Below are 24,304 nucleotides of genomic sequence, written 5' to 3'. Positions count from 1 at the left end.
TTGCTTTACACATTGATAATAAGCTCCTTCCGGATGCACAATAAGCCTATGCATCGACTATTTATAATTTAAAGTTCTGGTCGAAAATAAACTTTGAGATGTTGTCTGTTAAACATATCTGTATTTTTAAAGAAAGAAAATATGCTGTTCTCAATATACAGGGTGATAGGGAAATAACTTTCGTAAATTTAACCAGTGATTAAAAACATCATTTTGAACAAGAGAAATCGTAAATAAATCCATTTCCTCGGAAAATCAAAAAAACATCATATTTATTTCATTTCCATACCTACCTAAGTAGCCGCACAAACTGAATTGCTTTGGGGTCCTTTTTATACGGTTTTTTTGAGTTTGGTAGGTCTTACCGTACATAATTAACAAAGTGCACTAAATTCATGAAATTTAAATATTATGCCATTCTTATTTTAATATTTTGAAAAACCATTTACCTTTAAATTATTGTTATCATTTTTAATTAACATTACATGTTGCATTACACATTTTATACCACTCGCATCACACTCAAAAACACAAATTTATTATTGTTTTTGCTACATTAAATATCCGAAATGTTCACCATTTTAGTCCATGCTCTAATACGGGTACTCCTTGTTGAATTCTTGAAGAAGGTTTAAAATTTGTTCTTTGGCTTCAGAACCAACTTCTCGCTGTCGATCTCGTCCTTGATACGTAGGAATAACGCTACCTGTATCCAAAAGCCTTTGGGAAACTTGCACAAATGTTTGTGGAGTTGGAAGTTTTCTTTCTGGATAACGATTACCTTAAATACGCCTAGTTTCTTTACAATTTTGTGACGTCCCTCCATAAATCAAAAACATGTCATGATACACGCGTAAAGAATACATCGTCAAGTAAATACTGTTAATAAGTCGGAATAAAATCACTTAAATCTCGCCCAAATTAACTTTGCGGATGATTTGTTGCGTGTTCCGACAGAAGATACATTCAGCGAGAACGAAATCACATTAAAATATTAAAAGTATGGAAGGACATGACAAAACTGAAAAACAAGGGTGGTTTTATCTTGTCCCTTCTCGATGGTCCCTAATGGGCTCCGCTTGTCCATGACGTCAGGCGTTTTTGCACAGGATCATGTGTCAGATAAGGTGGGATGAAATGCAGATGACTACAGCATAACGCAAATTGCTACGTAACCTATGTACTGTTGAGGTACTAGGTCTATCTATTTACTGTCTTATTACTATATGCCAATGCCTTATCGCTTTACCCGCAAAGTGGACAAGCAATACTGATAAGAGCCAAAAAATACAATCATAACAAAAATAAACTATTCTTCCTCGGTCACATTCAGTGTGACGTTGCTGCTTACGTTTATTTTTACCGCTTAAGTTATTAATTAAGTTTTCAATTATTTTTAGCAATGTTATTGTTGAATAATATTCAGTTTTTTTGTTACATTTCAAACATCAACATCTTTCAAGTACATTTTTCCACATTTTATTCAAATTTTAAAGCTTATCATAGCTTTTCGGTTACCAACTTTGACTTTTTTTTAACTATTAGGTTTTTGACCCCTGTTGTAAGAAACTTTTTTGTTCAAAATGATGTTCTTAATCATTGGTTAAATTTACGAAAGTTATTTCCCTAATACCTTGTATATTTTAGTAGACATCATAATCCCAATTTTTTAAAATTTTCTCTGCAAGATCTGTAAATTCTTAACACCCTCTTCAGACGAATAAAAAATTTTACTGCATATTTTTTCCATTTTCATACCCAACAATCCCCATTCTCCAATATTATCTTTGAAATTTCCATCGTAAATAATTTTCCTAACATCAAATCGAATAGATTTGAAAATTATCCTGATTGAGTACCACACAGAATTGTAATTAATTTATGTTTATTCAGGTTAATTCAGGTAGATTAAAATGATGAAAGCATGAGAAGAGCAACAGATTAAAAGCGAAAAAGAGAAGTAGAGAAAAAATTCGCCACCGTTAAAGAGTGTATTGGTTCTAATGCATGTCATGAACGGATGAGGGATAGGAAATTTCTAAAATGATGGATGGATGAGGGGTGGGAGTTTTCAAAGAAGAAAGGACCACCTCCTTCCCCTAATAGTGAATTGCGGCGGTTCCGGTATCGATCCGAGGGTAAAGAGAAGGAAGAAGTTTAGTCATTCGGTATCCCGAGGATACCAACCCGACATTATGTGGGCAAACAAGATCGGCTTTGTGCTCAGCCCACATCTCTGTATGCAAATTCTGTTATTCTCTATAAAAAAAATTTTAGTTCAGGTTAAGTAAGTCAGGTCATTTTCAAGTGAATACCAAAAAGTGTCATTATAAGCATTAATAAAAGAGCTTTTATTTATGCGTTCCATGACAGCTCATATAAATTACCATAGAAAACTTTGGGAAAACAAGAATTTTCAGACATCTGGCTGCTACTCTTTTGTTGCGCTGAATTTTGGTACAATAAAGGTAATTGAATTTTAAATTCCTTCTAAAACAAAGCACCACTTACCGCTCATAAAATTGTAAATTAGGGGATTCACTGCGCTGTTGGCATAGAGGAGCCAATGACACAACAGGAAAAGTGCTCGGTTAAGTTGAGTGTGGTCCAACGAGTCCCTGCAACACAATATAATTTCTATTATAATTGTGGATAAATAATTATGCATAAACACAGTGATATAGTGAAATTTATTTCGAAGGAAAGACAGATTTTTTCCATCAATTCCAGGAAAACTAACTCATGTGGCGAAGCCCGTCACATGCTGTAACTGATGGATATCTAAACCCTCTCTAAAAGGGGGTTTAGACGTGGAGTAAATATATCGAAATGGTATGTTTAAATATAGCCGTGTTGGTTTGAAAAATGGGAAGTTGCGATATCCAATGTGAAATAAAATTTTTAACGTATTCAGCTTGACCTGTCAATTTTTTTAACCAATTTTGCTTGGGGAACAAAATGCTTTCTGCAGGTTTTATCCTTAATATTTTTGTTGCTTTTTTGAGCCAAAAAATATATATGTATATACCCCAGATAATCAGGAGAATAATTTCCGCAGAAACGATGGGTGGCGATAAAATTCTTACTTGCCCTAACATGTACTCAATTATTCTGCAAATAAAGTGATCAGTAATTTGATTTCCGATCCCTAAGGTGACCTTACCTAGGAAGAGTTTTTCTGAAAAGATAATTTATTTTAAAATTTTGATACAGCAGTTATAAAGAAGAACTGTTATTATAGTGTATATAATAGTATATATAATAGTATATATTATAGTATAAAAAAAACCTTAAATTTCCGGAGCTCCTACAGGTCCACAGATGGTACAGTATGGCCACATACTATATGAGTCACCTGCTCTTTTGAGCTTTAGTCCGTATAATTCAAATCGAATCAGCATTCAACTTTATTCAGCATAGCATAAAATTACCATAAGTCCAATCAGGACTTAAATCAACAAGGAAACTTCCACTGCAACAGGGACATTTACAAAGGACATGCTCTCCGAAGAAATTCCTTTGACATAATGATACATAAATTCTTCTTCGGTTCTCTTAAACCAGGAAATTGGTCCACCATCTATCTCTATGTAATGCATAGATATACGCCCACATTTTTACGTCTTATAACATCCGAACTAATATCGCGGATATAAAATCCAACTAGGGCTTTTATGTGACTCAGATCGATTTATATTTTTGGACATTAAAGGAAATGAGATTCTTACATTTTCACCGCTGTTGCTTCTAGATTTTTATATTAGTAATTTGCAAAGTGCACAAAAAGGGTGCATTTGCCCGCAGGAGGAGTGTATAAAAGCAACGTTGTAATAAAAACTACAAAGGAAAGTATAAAAGGGAGTGTGAAAGCCATAAAGTCACGACAAATGTCTTTAGCCTTTCCATGTGTTTTTACTTACTTTATGATATTCATGAAGTGCAGAGGAGTAAGGCACAGAGCAAACACCAAAACCACAGAAACCAGCATTTTTGCCGCTTTTCTTCGGGATTTCAGCTGTCCTTCTGTACTCGTATTCATGTTCATTGAAAAAGTGTTTTCTCCTGATCGATTTGAGCCCGCTGCAGGTAATCTGTGAGTTAATACTAATATTCTACGAAAACTGAAATTTACCTGGACGTTGGTCATTGTTCGATCTCCAAAGAATCATGACGATTTTGGTATAAGCCACTGACATGAAGATTAAAGGAAGAACGAAGAAGATTATGGTCTTGACTATGAAGTAAATCCTGTCGACTTCCGAGCCCCAATCTGGAATGCATTGCGTGAAATAGGTTTCGAAGCCCTTATATGGTACTGCCCTGAGGGAGTACGTTTCTGGTATCTCTGCGAAGGATAAATTTAACTTTCAATTATTAACTAAACAAACACTCTCATGTTGTTAATCCTGTTTAAATTAGTGCTAGATTTCAGACAATGATTAACGCACAACAGACTAAAATAGCTACGTTTTTATGTAAAAAGACAAACAAATGATTATTGACAAATTACTAATTAGATCACAATCCAATCATCTGTGAACAATCAATATTGAAAACAATACTTTAATTTATTTAACTGAGTTTTGTTTTAACGTTATCGAAATTCCTTAATTGTGTATTATTGCATTGTGTTTAAGTGGAAATCGATAACGTTTCCTTGGAACATCGAACTTTCCTTGAAAATATACGTACTTAATCAGTATTTATTTTAGTCTTGAAATGATGAACAGTCATACTGCTGACAACGATAACAAATATACCGATAAAATCATTAAAATTATTATACAGGATGGCACAGCCAGGAAGAACTTTAAAAATGTATAAAATAGTTATACGGTGGAAGAAAGTGGTGGAAAATGTAACAAAAGTGTTTAAATAAAAAATTATTAAAATTCGAAACTAAATAATCAGTAATTGAAAATTGTTTCAAAATGTTCAGCATATACAGTGGGTAAAAAAAGTATTCGTAAAACATGTTTGTCTAAAATGGTAAATATATATTCTTCGATTTAATTTTAAAAACATGTTTACAAACTCAAAAAAATATGCATATTATAGGAATATTCTACATGTACGAATAATTTTGTGGCTTACAAGAATCATAATTTTTTAAAAATTTGTTTGTCATGTTATTGTTTTTCGTTTCTTGCCAATATAAAAATGTTCATTCAAAGATTTTATATCACTGAGTCAAAGCAAATTGAATTTGAAAAAAGTATATATTTACCATTTAAGAAAAACATGATGTGCGAATATTTTTTTTACCGACTCTACCTTTTTTTCAATCTGCCATCAGTTATTGCGTGTATAATTGAAACATTTAAATAACTTGAAGCTTATAGTGAGTATTGGTCACTTTATTATTTAATTTAGGAAATGCGTATAATTCTCTAGGAGTAACTACATAATCTTTGACTCAAAGGTGACCTTCATCACCACGAAATCACAATTATGATGTTATCTCTCACACTCTAATATCAAACTCATTACCTATACCTAGTGTACACAACACCAGTCGTCTATAGAGTGAACTATTATCTGTTTGTTTTTTAGTCCCTAATCAATTGACACCTTTATTGGAAACATTACCTTATCTTCTCCGAGAATCCAAGTACCTGCTAAGTGTTCTTAAAACATGAAATAGATAACATGGATATAAAGATTTTTAAGTCTATGGCATAGATATATGGCGTATAATCGTCGCATATGGATGTTTATGTTATGTCTTTCTTAATGGTAATTCTCCAGGGTGATGTTACAATGAACTCTAAGGGTTTTATAATGGAAGTGAGTGACTAAATCTGCAGTGAGTTTTTCAGGAAAATTCATAAAGGTATTATATTTATTAGTGTTATTAGTTTAGAGTGTTATTAAGAATTTCAGTGAATGTTTTATTTATTTAACAAAAGACGATGTAAACAGACTACTTAGAACTATTAGATCACCATCAAAAATAAAGTGTCCCACGTATCGTCCTAACGAGTTTACCATGTTTACCTGGAAGAAATATTAAAATTATGACAGAAAATCATTTAGACTCTCCAAAAAGGTATGACTAGGCTCTTTTCCTTTCAACATATGTATATGCTCACAGATAATTTATCGCACGTATTATTGCTTTATGATTGGTAAATAATGAAAATGTATTTTCAGTCGAGATATTCTTTTGAGCTCCAGATAAGTTTTTCTCTGAAAGATTAATTGTTCGTCACACATCCCAAAGTTTAAAATAGCACTTTGTCCAACTTTCAGCCATCAAAATGAACCTATTTGAAACCCTATCTGACCTCGATCAAAATACTCAACTGAATCTGGAAACAACCACCGGGTCCGAATCTCACAGGTATCCTCCTCATTGGAGAAGAGGCAACTACACCAACAACGTCTACCTGTGGCTCGCTATTACTGTAGTCACTGTAGCCTTGCTAATTGTCATTGGAATCCTCATTTGCTTTTGCAGAAAGAGCAGAGGTAAGCTCAAAAAATTTCATCAAAAATTCAATAATTCAAACAATTTATTTCCTGTAATAAAAGAGTAACGACGCAACATCAATATCTGTATGTGGGGAGTAAAATTAGGGACGATTTTTTAAATTTATCCTTCTAGAATTAACTTGGGATTTTACTAATGGGACTTTAGTAATGAAGAGGCACGCAATTTTTGGTTTGTTCTAAAACTGTAAAATAGTTTGGGTAATTATTTATATTAAACACTTTTAAGCCCAAGCTTTCATAATATCCCAGAACTTAATTAGGCGGCTTACGACATCCAGAAACTTCCAATTCCCCCCTGTATTCCATTTAAGTGTGCAACTGTCTCCTTCATGTTTAGATTTCAACCAGATATGTTATATGTAGGTATCCGATCCACCCTGTACATATAATATAATGAGACAGCTTCCAGATACTAAGTGCCTTCCACGAAAAATCATTTATAATAATTTGAGACTTTCTCTACTGCATTTGAGCCGCGAAATCCATAACAAGGTAAGACAAATTCTTTTTTATGGGATCATCTCCCACTTTCCTGGATAATAAGGAAGTTGAGGTTTTATTTGAAAATAGTACTTTAATGGGTATCATAATGTAGACGTCGTGAGAAATGATGAATGTCGGGTGGCTAAAGTGAAGCTATGCACGTAAGGCTAATTTTTCAGCTGAGTACTTAAATTAGGTAATTTTTCGCTTTAATGACTGAGGAGGAAATATTTAGAAAGTCGAATTTAATGTAGGAACCAGGAGAGGAGCTTGAACTTCGCAAAAAAAAGGAAATATCCATTCGTTCACTAATTGAAATGAGCTGAAAATGCCGTTATTTCTTTTTAAAAAGCTTGCCTAAATTGCGTTTGTTTAAATAGACCACTCTGTATATTAGGAAATGCGCTAAAAGCCCCTTTAAGACGATGCCTCATGTTCTTATATCCAAACCGCCATATTTCAATAATAAATGCTGCTTTGTGTTCGCCGCTCAGCATGGGATTATTTAGGCATTCTTGCCGAAAGTGGTCGTTTAAGGCGATGACGAATGTAAATAAACAATAATTCTGAATCACTTTTGCCTCGTGTCAAAGATTCTTTAGTGAAGCTAAAAACGACGGCTAAAAAAGCGGAGACTTTTTTATTGAAAAAAAAAAACACTTGCCCGAATCAAGGCAGAGTGACGTAGTTAATAAATTAAATTTTCTGGCGGTGTTCTCCGTTTTTTTATCTATATCTGTGAATAAGGCCTCAAACACAAACAGGGTTGTAATTTCGCACTTTCGCAGTTGAAAGTAACTGAGAACAACATTCATCCTTACTACGGTTATACAGTAAGCCTGCCTAAAGTGCGGTTGTTTAAATAGAACACCTTGTATATTAGCAAATGTAATAAAAATCATATCTAAAAAAAAGGAACCAAAAGGTTTTGCCTCATTCGACTGAGAAAAACTCCCATGTTCGGACTTCTTGCATGTTGTAAATCATTGCCCATCTCCCGTTGTAAATCACGGCCAAGGGAAAGAATACCCTTTGTTGGAAAGGAGACACATGGGTCCACTTGTACCGTTTACAAGTGGACAACGGCTAGGAAACATGTGTGCTGCACATGGAGTGCAGCTGACCAAGGATCAGGGAGACAGGCAATGGTGATATACAACAAGAAACCAGAACACCCTTGGCAAGTGATCGAAACGGGTGCACTTGATATCCTTCGGGAATTTTTGTTATCACTGTCTTAGTTGTTATCTTTGTTACTTGTTAAAATAAATACGTTAAAATCCGTCACAACTGAGCAGTTAATTCCTCACGCGTACGTCATTCACGGACCCCTATTTACCACTGAGCATTACGACATGATATGAGGATAGTCACCACTATATCCTACACTCCCATTAATCCCTAAACAAAATCGACCCTGTTCAAATGAATGATCTTCATTAGTATTAATTAAATTAAATTAAATTTAAAAATTCATTAATAGTAAAATTGATTCTTAACTAATTTTATTATTGTTATAAATCGAAAATCCACTCTTGTGTATTTATTGCGTGTACTTATTTATTGCAGAAAGACGTGGCAGCCAAAATCGCATCATAACGAATATAGAGTTGCAAACTACCTCTCCTCCAGAACAAGATTTTGAAATTGGTGAACCCAAGAAGAACCATTTCTTCGCTATGAGAGGTGAAAACATTAAGATAACTATAGTAGAAAAGTATTAAATTTTAAGCGAAAAATGAGTTTTGACATGTCTTTGATATAGGATAAGTAAGTTTATTATTACAGAAAAGTATCGTAAAATATCTATTATTTACCGAAGTCCTTAGTTTTACTAAGTTGTTTCCTTATCGGAAATGGTGTAACCATCAAAGTAGTGTTATCAAAGCTATGATAAAAGTTTTGATTCAAAATCGTTTATCAACTATTTTTGTACATAATTTATTGGGTTTAGTACATTAGTAAATATTTCTAAAGTTTGCCTTATATTAAAGCAAAATTTAAGTTTTTAAGCAATACATGGATTTTAAAGGTCATATGGAATGAAACGAATAAAACAAAGGCAGTTTTCAACTAAAAGTTTGTAGTTGCTTTTCAAGCAAGAAATGATTGATGTATATGAGAAATATTATTCGCAGCGAATTTCGTGCTCATAGATAAAAAAATGGCAAAGCCATACTCGTAAATATGTGGAAGCAATCCAAATCCATTAATAATAAATATGGGTTATAACACGTGAAATATGTTCTGGGAAAATGCGACGAGGCATAATAGATGAACAATTTTTGCTGCCATATTATTATTTGTTATTGATTTCGAGTGCAATGGATTTGAATAAATAAAAACCAAACTCCGTGTCCTAAATCAGTCTGAAGAAGTTGCCCGCGCTTAAACTATCGAAACGTCCATCTCTATCCAGACTTGGAATAGAACTCTTCCAAGGAATGACGTCAAAGTGACAAGAGTTTGCTGATATTGCCCATGAGCGTTGTGTTGATTGACCCATTCTGTTGTCATTCCCAGGGAGAGTTCTCCTATATTCCAGATTCTAAAGTGGGTTTCGTTGCACTATTTCGTAGCGTCCCCTGATCCATAGATTTTCTATGATAAAACAAAACTAAGAAAAGCCAAAAATGTTATGACGAAGAAACGAATTTGTCGAGGACCCTAAGGCTGGCTAAAAACATAGCGGAAACCCAATGCAAATCCGTTATTATTATTCAACTGACCAATCACCCTGCAATATAGTTAAGGACCAGAACTGCTGAAATTTATTCCAAAAATATCTCTAATTTTCTTTAATGTGCATTCTAAATGATCTAATAAAGTCTAACACTTTCTAGTTGCTCTCAAGACTGCTTATTCAATGAGATTTTCAAATTCTTAACAGAAACCAGCGTTTTGTTAAAGTAATTTGAATAATTCAGAGCAATATTCTGTTCACTTAGGCATTTTATTGTCCTCTTTTGTGCTTTGCGTCCGTGGATTTAATGAAATATACATAGAGATACTTTGTACTAGACACATGGGTATAAGACCTACTTTGTAAAACTTGCTCGTAAAAGAAATTCGGACAGAGATATTTTTATTATTTTATGAGGACGAAAAAGAGGGATATTTATTGGGTTTTTTCCAAAAGGAAGCATCTAGACTCATATTTAATACTAAAGTGGCTGCGATCGTTGAACTTATAAGCTTTTTTCCCTTTTTGAGCAATTTCCAATAAAGCGCTAACTAGCCGTATGGGAGCGTTTAGAGGCTCAGCTCGTTAACGACGTGTAATAGTCTGTCATAGGCAGCACCCCAGAGAACCTTTTTAGAAAAATTACCCTTTTCATCAAGTGTTAATTATCCACATTATGAAATAATTAACACAGCCCCAAAGGAGCAAGTATGACACCCGTTCAGTGACTAACAGCCGAGCATTCCTGGGCTTTTGTGCTAAATCAAAGAATTTACCTACGAATGGCGGCTATGCCTCTATAGAAGGCTCGTTCCACATTACCCCATGCCATCACCTTAACGCAACTTTCCGATAATTGACGGTAGTGCGTAGTCCTTAGGGAGCCAATTAATTAACAAAGATACAAGATCAATAGTCGATGGTTATCAAATCGGCTCATATACCGCCTCTTGGATCTTTGGGAACCGTCTAGTCTGATCTACGATGACTCATTTGATAAGATTAGAGCGGATTTGCTATAACGTCAATACTTTAGCAGTATAATAAATAAAATTAACTCTATTGCAGTATTAGTTTATCATTGAAAAACGTAAATCTAAAACCTGAAATTAGACGAGCTGAAAACCCCTGAATTTGAAAGTGGATATGGAGATTTTCAGAGCATTCTGTGAAGTTGCTAAAGAGGCCGAAAACGGTCAAAAACTCAGTACTGACTATATTTATTGAATTTTAAAGTTCACATGCATCACTTGAAAGCAAACAAAAAACTAATTAAATAAAACTCAGAGTTTTTTATCCATTTTCTGCAAATTTCTGCTAGCTCCGTGCCACAAGATAAATTACTTTTGAAAGTTCTGACAAGTCGAACTTCAATTCGGACTCCAATTATTACCTCAACATAACTTTCAATCAGCACCATTCTGCCAATTTAAACCTGAATTACATATTCAACTAATGTAAGCTAATACCAGCACTACTGATATCACACTGCAAACAATAAACTCAATTACTATTCCAACAGTAAAGCTTGTTATAACCGACTTACAATTGGGCCTAACCAGGCATGATCTGAGCCAATTATTACCAAATCGGTTGTGCATTAATATCAGAATTAGTTTACATGGAGCCTAAATTTTGCTTAAGTTTCGTTGTGCTGCTAATCAATATTTTTATAAAATCGCAATATTTTGCTCTGATAGCGATAACATAGCAAGCTAAACAAGCGGCCCAATTTGAAGAAAATTGACTCAGACGGAATTATTTCCAAGTCATGCGTGAACGTTAATTAAACTGGCATCCCTGACTCGTTTTAAAAAACGCATGACTTTTGATGAACTTGAAAGAGGTCAAATATTTTGCCGAAAGGGCCACATGTATTTGAGTCTCTGAAGAACAAAGGAAAACATGTTGTTTTGGGAAATAGCTGAGATTACTCAGTTCGGGTTATTTTTTTCTAGAGCAAAATAGATTTTTTCAATTTTTTTATTACTAAAGAAACGAGACTTACGACAAACTGTGGAGAATATCCAAATGATGCATATGGCTCCTTGGGCCTTCGCAGTGGTGGTCCTGAAAGAGAGAGGGTAGCAGAATGCGTACCATCTATCTATGGAGATGTAAGTCAAGGTGAGGATGGAGACTGTTACTGAGACTGACTGAAATAATAAATATAAATGGTTAAATATTTGCTTTAATTGCAATATCACATTCATAGATACTATCCACTACAGCACAAGTTCATATACCACAACAGTTCATAAAAACGTATGAAAATTCACGAAAGGTTTTAAATTCGAGAGTTGAATGCTTCATTCAGAATTCAATGATATTTTAACAGATTATTCGTTGAGTAACTCAGTATCTTCAAATCCTCTGAAATATTAATTAAAAAAATGGAGCTTCTCTAATCTTAAGCAAACTGCACTAATTCTTAAGAAAATTCTTGAAATTTTCATCTTGAGGATGTTTCTGTAACTTTATTTAATATTGACTGACTTTGAGAAAAGTTATTTAAATATTTAATGGAAGGTAGTATTTATAACTAAAGAATCTGCCCTACTTTTTAACATTTGACTCAATTCTCTTGATTTTTAAGGGTTAAAGGAAACTCCCCGAACTCCTTTTCTTTCTCCTTTGTAATATGAATGGCCTCAAGACAAATACCCTGAACTTTTACCAGAATGAAGTTACTTTACCTTTACGAAATCTGAACTGACCTTAAAGAAAATTCTCCGATTTTCTGAGAGCAGGATTTCAACACACAGGAGTAATTTATAAAGTAGTAAGTAGTACAAAGTAACTGAAATCTTAGCCATTTTTCTTGAAAATGGCAGAGCTTTCCCTTTGTCATGCTAATAGCTCATGCCTCATATTTAAAAAATTTATTGTTTTAACTAAGGAACATAAACTCATAGAAGTAGGTAAGAAATAATGAATTTATTCCCAACTAACCTGAGCTAACCCTACCAAATCAGAGCATAAACGAGGTTCCCTTGCTCACCGCCGCTAAGAGCTTACTCAACATTCATAAAGCAGCTTTCAGCCGCGATTTATCGCTTTAATATTATCCGGATATTCACATTCGCTTATTTGAAAACCAAATTCTTACTTTTTTATTTAAATTTTAACAGATATGTCAGAAAAAATAAATATGCATTTACCTTGCCTTAGTTCCCTTAATAAATTGCAGATAAATTCATTTAATATCTACCACAATTTCCAACTAGAATATGGCTTTTATGGTAAATTGAGTATCATGTTCATATTAGTTTTTGGTTGGCACCAAATGGAGGAGAAATTGGTTATAGAATTGCTATTGCTACTGTTATTAGTTCTATTCCTTTGTTATTACACGAATGGCCCAAGCAAATGTTTTCCTTGAGGATTTCTCTGGGCTCGGGTGAGTTTCCTAATATTTGGACACACGTGTAGCAAATAAGAGAAAATATCGATTAGGTGATGTTCTCTGTATGTGTGTGAAGTTCTCTCTTAAAGCAACTTATACTGCCATAAGCAAATCCACTGTTTATTTAACTAGAGGCTTTAGAGGGTTGTTGTAAAAAGCATTCGGAGGTTTAAAGCCCTCTCTGCGGATCATTACTGGCCCTTATTTCTGGAAGTTACAGGGGAAATACTCTAGTAAAAGGAAGTGCTCTAAAGCTGTTGACGTTACGGATATTTTTTGAGCTTTCAAGCAATACTTGATCAATTACGGGGAAGGCATGCGAGGTATTAAATTTCACACCCCGCCAACAAAAATTTCTGTATGCGTATAATGTGTATAAAATAGGTATTGTTTTCGTACATTTTATTTATCCTGCAAATTTTCAAATGCCATTACTTATTTATATGGTCGTTAGTGGAAAAAAGCTTAAACCTTGCTTCTGATTTCTTTTCTTATAATCATTCACCTAAAAGCGAAAACGGCTGTTCAAGAATACAAAATAGCTTCCTGTTTCACTCCCAATTTAGGAAATTTAAAAGCTTTTTATGTCCCTCTAAATGAAAAAGAGTATTTTGACGGCTTTAAATTGCTATACAGTTTTAAAGTGAGTCAGTTCTGCAAATGGAGAGTTGCTCTAATCATGCATCAAATTACTAAATAAATTCTATTAAGTAATTAATATTTAGTTAAAATCCCCTCGAACATGATTTAATGGAATTAAACTAGAAAATTATGTGAAACATAATAAAGTGATGGACAAGTATTTAATAGAAATCTAATAACCTGGCTTGGATGTCAATTAGCGTTTATTACATCGAAATAAATACGCAAGCAACTGATTAAAATATGTTTATTGAAACCTAATAGATGGTGCTTTTAGGACCAGAAAAACATGTCCATATATTATTCAGGGGAATTAAGCTAGCAGCTTTGGGTCATGAGTTATAAAAACCCAAGATATCCGGGAAAATCAAAAGAGCAGATAATGGCGTATTGCGTAAGCCTCTATTTTCATACTACTCCAGATTCTGCCTAAATTAATCCCAGTAATTTAAAACACATAAATTAAACCCTCCAAAGGAAAATAATTAATAGAGTGATAATTTACATCTTTTTCATGAATATTTATGTCGTTTTCGGAACATATTATAGTGTTTTCCAGGTTCGTTGATGTCTCAATTTGAATATTTAATATTAAATTTTTAATCCGCAACTGAGTTTCATCTTGAAGATTTATCGTGTACTGTTATCTGCTGGGGAGTTACAAACAAGGAAATGTGTTGATATTCTAGCCCTACCTTTTCACTGCATGTATGAGCAATCACATAGGAAGCATTGCCCATCATTATGTACCATAAAAGTTGCATATCTCCATGATTAATCGATGTTTTATGGTAATTTATGCATCACATTTCTTACTTTGTAGATAAATAGCTTATGTATGCCCGGAAGCCACCAGCATTTGAATATCAGTGGCACTAAAAAGGCTAAAAATTAGCAGGAAGATTGCCAAAAGAGGAGGATGCATAGATATATTCGTGCTGATTTAGCTAGAGCAAAATTGCTAATGATACCATTCAAAGTTAATCAGGGTAAATTGCTCTGAAAAGAGAAATTATCCTCTTAACTGAGATATTAGTAATTCGACTCTAAACTCAACACATCAACTTCTCCCTCTTTTATACTCAAACCTCGATTTTCGGCTTAATGTAATTCCACTGAAATAAAAAATAAAACGTGTGCTAAATAACAATATTGAAGTGCTCTTTTCTTGTCAAAGCAGCACTAAGTGGGGCGCAAAATGGAGAGAATTTGAAAAGATTCCTTTGCAAAATGGAAACATGCGAAAGAGATAAATCATCAACATGAATAAAAAAACAAAATGGACATGAAAAAAAAATCCAACTTATTGTTCGATACCGAGTTAAATCAGAGAACTCAAGTGAAACTAAGTGGATTTGAAGGAGAAATCAGTTTCAGTACAGCCTTTGATGCTAGACCTAAAGTCAGATCTAAACTAAAATTAGAGCTTTACTAAAAGATTTAATTTAAATTACATTAGAACACCTGTCCACTTAATTCTCCTTAAGAAGGCCATTAGGGCATAACGAACGTTATTTAAGACGTTACAAGAATACGACCTAACAAACAACTTAAAATTAGGCCTACATTGAATTTTCTTTAGAGAAACGATTCATTGGTAATTAGATTTTATACTTCAATAAAGTCTGCTTTTGGGGAAATTTGTGGTTGTTAAAGTAAAATAACTGTGGGTATTAAGTGGAGTTAAATTGACAACTAAATTGGGAATTTATCGGAAAATCAACAAGGAAAAAATACTTGTCTCTAGGAGGAAAAGATAAGATCATGAAGGCTCTATCTTACTACGTTTCATGAAATGAAATTTGGAGGATATATTTTATCTATAATTTGTGAAGAAAAAAACCAACGGATTTTATGTTCCAACTTTTCGTAGAACACAATAAACTCCGTTTTCCCAATTAGGCCTAATACAGATACGAAAAATATAGAAACCTGGTAATGCCCAAAAATACTCAGCAAAACAAAATTCCTAACTGGAAATGATATTTTATGTGCCTGATCCCGCGCAAAAATATCATATACATATAATTTTTTTTTACGTTTCTGGAAGTAAAATGACCTAACACTTGAAAAATATTATAAAATGGTTTAATTAAAATTTAAACTCTCAATTTTGTAAAACATCTCAGTTAAACGTCCTTCCTCGGAGTGCACTACGACATTCCCTTTTAAAGACGCAGCCATTCTGTTCTTTATCCACGAAGAAAATACATTGGTCCAAGACAAACAAACATTAACCCCACCATACATTGAATCAAATGCTTTTGACATATAATTTTCTTCGTATTTAATCTTCTTGTCTTGTTTAAGCTCACTTCAAGTTGAGAATTGAAGGAGACATTTTCCCTCTAGTAATCTAGATACCAAAAGAATTGTTTTTATTTCGGATTTGAGAGATCATCTTTTCATGGCAAATATACATTAAAATAACATCTCTCTTCAAACTAATTCCCAAAATACTCGAGATAAACCCTCAGCAAACATCCATAATATTTCCAATTAATAATTCTTAATTATAAGGTTGCTCCTCCCAAATCGAGTGAACGGAGGGTTCAGATAATCTTAGTGTGTTCATTATAGATTAACCCGACCTTAGTATTCAATCTCCGATGAATCTATTCGAAATAATAGGGTTATGTTGTAGGGTTTCTGAAAGATTATCCCGTGAAGCCCAAATATTCATTAAGTCTCAAAGGCGTAATGAGTTTTGAAATGTTAACCTTTTTTAAAAAACTAAATGTTTTCCAGAACGAAATGTGGAGGAAAGGATAACACAATTTTTTGGTGTGAAAATAGGGGGATTGGATACAATAATGAGTATACAAAAATAAAAAATTAAATAAATTAGGTTTATAATAGTATACTATTGGACGAGCATGTAGTGAGGACTATCATCCCGAATAGAAATCAGTCACCGGGCTGCAGTCCACTAAGCAGTCAGGACGCCCAAAAATTAGTGAAATAACTCATATACTACAAAATTTCTTTTTCATCCAAAATTTTCTTAACAGTCTAAACAGCCAGCAGGACTGCTACCTGCGCCCCCGACCATTAAAGTCCGTGTGAAAAAAAATATCTTAAATCTGACTTGTGCACATAAAAATGTTCCAATTTGCCTATGTTATGTGAAGACTATGACTGCTATGACTGTTCCAAATATGTAATTATTTCAGATAATTTTCAATGGATGAAATATACTTATATTTTCTATTGATCACTGATATTCCTGCTAAAATCCTACCTTGAATCATCAATACAGAAACTCAAACAAGTAAAGATAAGGACTTGTGCAGTTTTTATTTGCAGCATTCTCTCAACTCCCGCCATGCCTCTATATTTTACACCAAGTTCCTGTTTAAATATCAATTTTCCTCTTCTTACATTAAACCGACTCTAGAAAATAGATTTCAAAAGCAAGCCTTCCTGTTCATTAAGCCTTTCCCACGTATTTCAGCTCCGTTCGATCTATGGAATCATCCGGAGCTAGGAAAATAATAGGGCATAGTGGGTTTCCTGGTAATTTACGTCAAGAAGATAATCTTGGAACAGCGAAGTTCATTAAACAGGATTGGCAGTGATCAAAAAAGTTTAGGAAATTCTTAGAAATTGAACATGTTGAGAAGAGACGCTAATACCCCACACAGAGGGAAAATGTTGAATGCCCTGAAATGGGTAACGTTCGAGAAAATTGGGAAATATTTGGCGAATATTAATTAGTGGTTATTTAAGAAAATTTTTGGATATAAAGAATTTATTGGTTATGCGTTCTTTCGAAGTCTTTCACAAGGATAATAAGTAATTTCAAGTTGGCACATAATGATATAAAAATAACCAATAAAGTTTCCACTAGATACCTGCATTGCATTGCACATTGCAACCGTGACCATTTTCTACATATTTTCAGTCTCTAGTTCGATGTGAAATGTAATGTGACAACACATGAAAACAAATTAATAAATAAATCAAATCGATGTTGACTACATTAAAACCAGTTTTCACGCAATTCAAAACATGAACAGTCGCCTCTTCAATACCACTTCAATTCTAACGATAACGAATCTATTGAATGAAGATAAAGTTCTTAAAAATCACAATGGATTGGCGTGAATAATAATATGTGTGTCCTCGATTACATAGCCTGAAGATGCCAGAATTATACGGCTGAATTGGTTACTGTTGTTAATGACGCCAGAGACCATAATAAAGTAAGTTCAGGAAACACCCATTCTTTGAAAAGATTGATACTTATTTTTCTTTTTTTTATTATTTCTTCCGCCTTTTTAAAACAGTCAATATACTTTTCATCGTTTTCTCTTCAGCAAAGGCCGTGATGATTCTCTAGGATGCTAATTTTAACATGTTTCAGTTCCAGGCAAGTCGTAAGAACAAGATCCCTACAGTCATGCTGAATGTCCCCTAGTTTACAGGTCAATGGAAAGCTATTAAAGTTACAAAACATACGTAGAAGTGCAATGAGTTTTATGCATTTTTAATTATTTGCCTAATAAAATTAAAAACCATCCATTTTCTCATCGAGACAATGATCTCTTGTCCTTTTTTCTGCATTCAACTATGTATTATTCATGATTATTTTATTGTTATTAATTTTTTATTGATTGTTTTTTTTAATTTGATTCAATGCCAGTATAGATTCATTTCAACCATGACATATAATGGTGAAAAGACTCCAAAATACCTAAAAAATGTATGTGTTAAATCCGTTAGAAAGTTTATTTGTTTTAATAATCGATATTTAGAAGTTTTTTAGGCATTAAAATTGATTCCTTGAATGACGGTTGGCTTTCATTTAGATTTCCCCTTGAGAAAAGCATCTTGGTTAAAAGGGTTTTAAAAGAAGCTTTTACAGTTACCTCAATGACTATACAATATATTCTCTAATACTTGAAAGCTTTAATACAGGCTTTCATAAAAGGCTGTAACAACCACATTAAGGGTGGCGCCTTCTTGTTTTAAACCTATTTTAAGGTCGCTTTAGAGCTTCTAAACTTCATTAATTACTTTTATTTTTGTTCTGATTTCCTTTTGATGGTCTCCAACAGATACCGGGATAGTGAAAGACGCGATGGATATTCGAATTAATCAGTCTTGTAACTCTACCTTAATGTGTTTTTTGTCAATTTCAATTCGATATTCACGCAAAAGGACTCTCGAATTTTCCCGAATTTTCTCGAATAATTGAAATATTGCTTTAGACGTAGCAAGTAACATCTCTTCCCACAAAGACCAGATAATTCCTTCATTCATTCTAACATGTCTTTCTTCTATTGTGGAAATACGAATATCTGCACGTTCCTTAAAACGATTTATTTCCTCCTAGTTTTCTCGAATTCAAAATGCTTTGGACCGCGGATCGTGTATACTGCACTTTGTTCTAGGCCCTTTGAACAAAACCAGAAAATCATAAATTTCAATTTAACAGACAACAGGAAATACAGCTCCTTTGTTCATTCTATAAACTTTCCAGGTAAACGCCATTTTGTGGCTGTTGTCTATGCGTATTTGTCTTTTTTGGTCCTTTTTGAGTCTATATTTGTTTCGACTTGCCAAATCCGAGATAAAGGGATTCCGGATAGAGGTGTTTTATATACAGCGTGTTCGAGAATAACATTTACCAGAGGATGCCACGAGAAACGATTTATTACATCGAATATTCCGCTCCTAAATCTTGCATTTCTACTGCCAAATTTAGAGCTAAAAATACCTATATACTCCAAAATCCTTGACAAAAACTAAAACACGCGACGTCAACTTTTGTACCAAAGCCCTCCTAATTACCTAAAGTTAGTGGTTTTTTCATTATCATTTAAACAATAATCACACAATTAAACAATACATTGGAAAATTTCTAAAGTGCCCTTATTTGGAGCTTGAATAACTGTAAAGAAAGAAAATGGAAAAGGAAATACGTAGTGTTTCCCGAAAGCTATAGTCTTCAGTAGGGAGTCATTTAATGGATATTACTTTTCCTTTACAGGGATATAAAGAGCTTAATCGAAGTTCCACTTTGTTGCCAACTTTATATGGATTGGAAACTGGTGTTTTTGATTTTCGTTTCCACTAAAAAAAATGAAATTTTGCTCATGTCGAGTGAATTTTTTTCGTTCAAACACATTTCACATTCACGTAGTTTGCTGAACACACACAAACGGTTTCAAATTTTTCCATTCTTTCAGCCTTTTATAACGTAATTTCAAGCAAGATTTACTTTTTAAACAACTATTCGCTTTTTCATGCTGGCGAATTTTCAATTTTCCGCCATAAGTTTGGCATGGAAAGTGGTTCACGTATGGATAGATAGTGGCTGTAAATCTTCTATGAAGATAATCTCGTGAAATTGAAAGTTTATCGATTTTTAGCTATATGCTTTTCAATTGAAAGCGAGATTTATTTCTAGTTTTTGCCTGGAAGCTATTCAAATGAAACATGAGTGTCTAGTGACGAGCACTTTTTGAATACAAGCAGCGAACCAACTCCAAATAAAAGAACTATAAAGAATGGAAACTTTTATCCGGTTTATGCTGGTTTGAGTCTGTTCAAACTGTCATTGAGGCAAACAATGTGTGACTCAATATTTGACACGAATATAAAGAGCTGAATTTTCAACGGCTGAATAATAGAGTAAAAATTGGTTTCAATATTGGAAAATATGACTACAAAGTTTGCCTAATGGACAGGAATTTGTTTTTGCCGGTTTGCTGATGGGAAAATTAATCAAAAATAACAAAGAAAGTTCGAAAAATAAACCGATGATTTATGAACGCTAGTTTGAGTTCCTCCTGGTTAAAAAGGTATCAACCAAAGCAAATCCTAATTTCAATACAGCAAACTTAAAAATTGGTGAAACTCCATGGGACTATTACACCAATAACTTCTGCAGCGCGGGACACTACACCCTTTCGTCATCATAATTTGTACGAACACACTTAATCCTCTGCAATTATTAGCTCTTCTTTCGCAGCTAGTCTTCATTGAGTCACTCTCGAGCTTCAACTTCCTCTGTATTCCAACGTGACTGATGTCGGGAGGCGTTGTTTCCAGACATCATCAGTCCAGAGGCGCAGTTTTCCAACAATGGTGTATAAATTTCCTGAGAAGCTTCCAGACAGAAGGTTCATGAATAATGATAGTCCTCGTCCAAATACGTTAATGGATAGCGTTCTTGCTGGTGATTCGTTCACAGTTATATGCAGTTTTAGTTGTGTTGACTCTAAGTTCAACTGGACTTTCCATTATCCGCTCCTTAGATCTAGGCTTGAAAATTATTTTGCTTTGCTAAAGTGTTCTCAAAATCCAAGATTCATATACGTATTCATTGACTCTGATAAGTATTTTTAATTTTTATTAATTAATTGCAGCAATTACTTATCGCATTGAGTGGTTGTGGTGAAAGATAATGGATTCTATAAATTGCTTAAATTAGACAAACATCAACTACAGGGTGAAGCTTCGTTTTCTTACCTTTCGTTAATGAGTTATGGTGTAACACTTGACTAGGAAATTGTACTACAGCACCAGCAAAAATAATTCATCGTGTTTCCGATTTTCTCGTATTCGAGTATTTGTCGCTTTCAAATAAAAAATATTAAAAAGCCACTTTCTGAGACAAGGAAGCATTCGAACACTTTCCTCATATTCGAATCTTACGTTTACTAGCAAATGCATTCAAATTCAAAGACTTCTCTATCACTAATTAAAAGCTGAAAGACTTATTAAAGAAAATACTAAAAATGTCTATTTTACAACTTAGTTGGAATATAATTTGATAAATGCTACTGGAGCTCAATAAAAGTAATAGGCAAAACTCCCCTTTTAGAGGCTTTCCAAGCTGCTAAGCGATGATGCAATTTGCTAGATATCAGTAGAACACGGAAGGGAAACTTCTCGGAAACTCACATCTATTAAGAATCCATTATTTGACGATGTTTTAAATTATGAATTTGCACGAGAGCCCAAAAAAATTGCTTTTGCCTAATGGAATATTTTGTGTAACGAAAAAGAAAATAAATATTGTGAGAAAGCACAATGTACTTTATTCAATGAGCTCTTAGGTCTTAAAATACTTAAAATAATAGATGAAACTGAAACTGTATTGTTAAGAATCTGGAACCTTAAATGCGTCTTCCAGGATTCTTATAGGTAGCAAATTTGTTAATCCACGCGAGAAATAGCTGTTTATTTCTCTGTATTCACACTTTGATTATCGATCCCTTGGGCTATATTATCACAACATTTTTTTATTTCATAATAGCGCAAAAATTATATTAAGTTTCATAAAACACGCTCTTTTATATAACGCTAATTTGCATAGCAGAACGGCTTACAGATATTGCGTCTTTGCCCGGAATTCTTCATACCCTGAATACAGGAAAAATCCCATTTTACCCCAATAAAATTCCTTGTCTTGAATAGAAATACATTAAACACTCGATACTGTGAACATCAGATAACGTAAACCTCCGGATAACGTGAATCATCTTTCTATCACATTAACCACCGTATAACGTGAACAAATGATTTCCGTTACCGGGGGAACTACTTCTGGGGATTCCTTGGCAGTCATGCTCAATACGGGGTTGCACGACCCCGGGTCGTGCCCGGTATTTCCCCAGTTTTACTTTCCCCTATTGTTTCATTTTTTGCATTGCAACATTTGCCTGTTGCTTTTGAACGGTTGTCGAAAGGTTTAGTGAATATGTGTTGTTATATGTAATGTCGCTGAAAAAACCAAAGTGTTTAACTCTTCATGAAAAATCTCTTGTAATTCAGGAGCTAAGTAAAGGTGCAAGTGTTTCAAATTTATCCAGAAAATACAATATAGCTAAATCTACGATTTGCAAAATAAAGCAAAGAAAAGAAACCATTTTAAGAGTAATAACAGATACATATGTTGGATCAAGTAAAAGAAAAACACTTAAAGGGTCTGGACTACCACAAATGGAAAAACAGCTATACAAATGGTTTCTAAATCAAGGAAATAAAAATTTTGTCGTAAGCGGAGAAATGATAAAGCAAAAAGCCAAATCCATACATTCTGAAATAAAGGAAACTGATAAGGAATTTACGGCTAGCAAGGGATGGCTACAGAAGTTTAAAAAAAGATTTGGAATTCGGTTTTTAAAAATTTCCGGGGAAAAACTTTCTTCCCAACCGGAACTTATTGACCCTTTCAAAAAGCAGTTAAAAAATAAAATGCAGAAACTTGAAATTACATTAGATCAACTTTATAATGCTAATAAAACGGGCTTATACTGGAAACTTCTACCGGACAAAACATTGAAAGGCTGAAAAACAACGAATAACAACAGTTTGCACAAATGTTACTGGAAGACATAAAGTAAAATCATTAGTTATCGGTAAGGCTGCCAATCCAAGGTCATTTAAAAACTTTACTTGCCCTCTTGATTATGAACACTCCAAGACAGCGTGGATGACTGCTGTGTGTGGATTTTTAAAAAATGGTTCCATCATTCCTTTGTACCTTAGGTAAATTTTGTTGTGTATTTTTCTTGAAATCGTAGCATAAATTTACGTATTCCTTTACAGGTTACACATTTTTGTCAAATAAAGGGCTCCCGATAAAAGCCTTACTTCTGCTAGATAACGCGCCATCTCATTCAAACGAAGAAGAATTAAAGAGCGAAGATGGACAGATAGTAACAATGTTTCTTCCACCTAACGTTACGCCGCTTATCCAACCTATGGATCAAAATTATATTACAGGAATAGCCTTCTTGCCGATGTTATAACAAGTAATTCAAACATAACTGATACATTGAAAAACTTGACTATTAAGGAAGCTGTTGTCAACTTAACGGCTGCATAGAATCGACTCGATTCACAAATTATTGCAAAATGTTGGAGAAATATTTTAGAGAACACTGAAATGTCCGAGGATGACGATGATGAATTATCTCTTTCTGTTTTAAAACGTCGATGGGACGATAATAAGGCAAGCTTAATCTCCAAATGCTGTGATCTTCTAAATACACTAGCACCACAAGTAAGGGATTTATCTTTACAATTTAAATCTGTTATTACATATGTAACTTATATATATTTGTAGGCCACATTCAAGGAAACTGATGTATTGGAATGGAATGATGCTGATAAAGATTGTGAAAACGACCAAGAAGAATGTGAACTTCATGTAGTCGAGAATTTTCAAGAAATGTCAAGTAAAGTGTTACTGGACAGCGCTATAACTGCATTAAATACTGCAATCCAATGGGCAGAATATAGTGGTGTGGACTTTACAGACCTCATAGTTTTAAAAAGACTAAGAGAAACAGCCCTTGTGCAAAAAATTACAAATCCTAAGAAGCAAACTAAAATTTCAGACTTTTTTGTCATCCAATAATCTGTTTTCCACTCTATTTAGATTAACCCCCGATTACATAAATAAATCTCTAACGTGAACGTGCGTTGTTTTATTTTGTTCACGGTATCGAGTGTCTACTGTATATAGAGCAATTTTTTGCTTCGTTGAAGATATAGACATTGCTCTGTAAATCCCGTACCTGTTCCGAAGTTTGGCATCGCAATCTGATATATTTCTTGTATTGTAAAATTTCTGA

General features: G+C 33.7%; 2 protein-coding genes across 8 annotated transcripts in view; one reads left to right on the top strand and one right to left on the bottom strand.

The window, feature by feature from the left end:
• The window catches only part of LOC136419882 (orexin receptor type 2-like), a 61,208-nt gene that overhangs the window by 3,017 nt on the left and 33,887 nt on the right, over positions 1-24,304 (bottom strand). For all 6 annotated transcript variants that reach the window (XM_066406469.1, XM_066406470.1, XM_066406466.1 and 3 more), the window contains 4 exons: positions 11,670-11,817; positions 4,133-4,345; positions 3,921-4,080; positions 2,512-2,618 (listed from right to left, as the gene is read on the bottom strand). In XM_066406469.1, coding sequence (XP_066262566.1) covers positions 2,512-2,618; positions 3,921-4,080; positions 4,133-4,345; positions 11,670-11,817 — 628 coding nt within the window. The remainder of the gene's footprint in view (positions 1-2,511; positions 2,619-3,920; positions 4,081-4,132; positions 4,346-11,669; positions 11,818-24,304) is intronic.
• On the top strand, positions 5,659-9,306 carry LOC136419884 (uncharacterized). Of its 2 annotated transcripts, XM_066406474.1 has the most exons (4): positions 5,659-5,833; positions 5,884-6,049; positions 6,253-6,471; positions 8,548-9,306. In XM_066406474.1, the coding sequence occupies exons 3-4, from the start codon at positions 6,261-6,263 to the stop codon at positions 8,700-8,702; spliced, it is 366 nt and encodes a 121-aa protein (XP_066262571.1). In that variant the 5' UTR covers positions 5,659-5,833; positions 5,884-6,049; positions 6,253-6,260; the 3' UTR covers positions 8,703-9,306. The 2 variants fall into 2 exon arrangements, with proteins under 2 accessions (XP_066262571.1, XP_066262570.1); XM_066406473.1 differs by lacking the exon at positions 5,884-6,049 and having other exon boundaries at positions 5,662-5,833.

Source organism: Euwallacea similis, chromosome 3, assembly GCF_039881205.1.
Source record: "Euwallacea similis isolate ESF13 chromosome 3, ESF131.1, whole genome shotgun sequence".
Taxonomy (NCBI): Eukaryota; Metazoa; Arthropoda; class Insecta; order Coleoptera; family Curculionidae; genus Euwallacea; species Euwallacea similis.
Note: the sequence above shows the minus strand (reverse complement) of the source record. Positions and strands in the feature narration are given on the sequence as shown.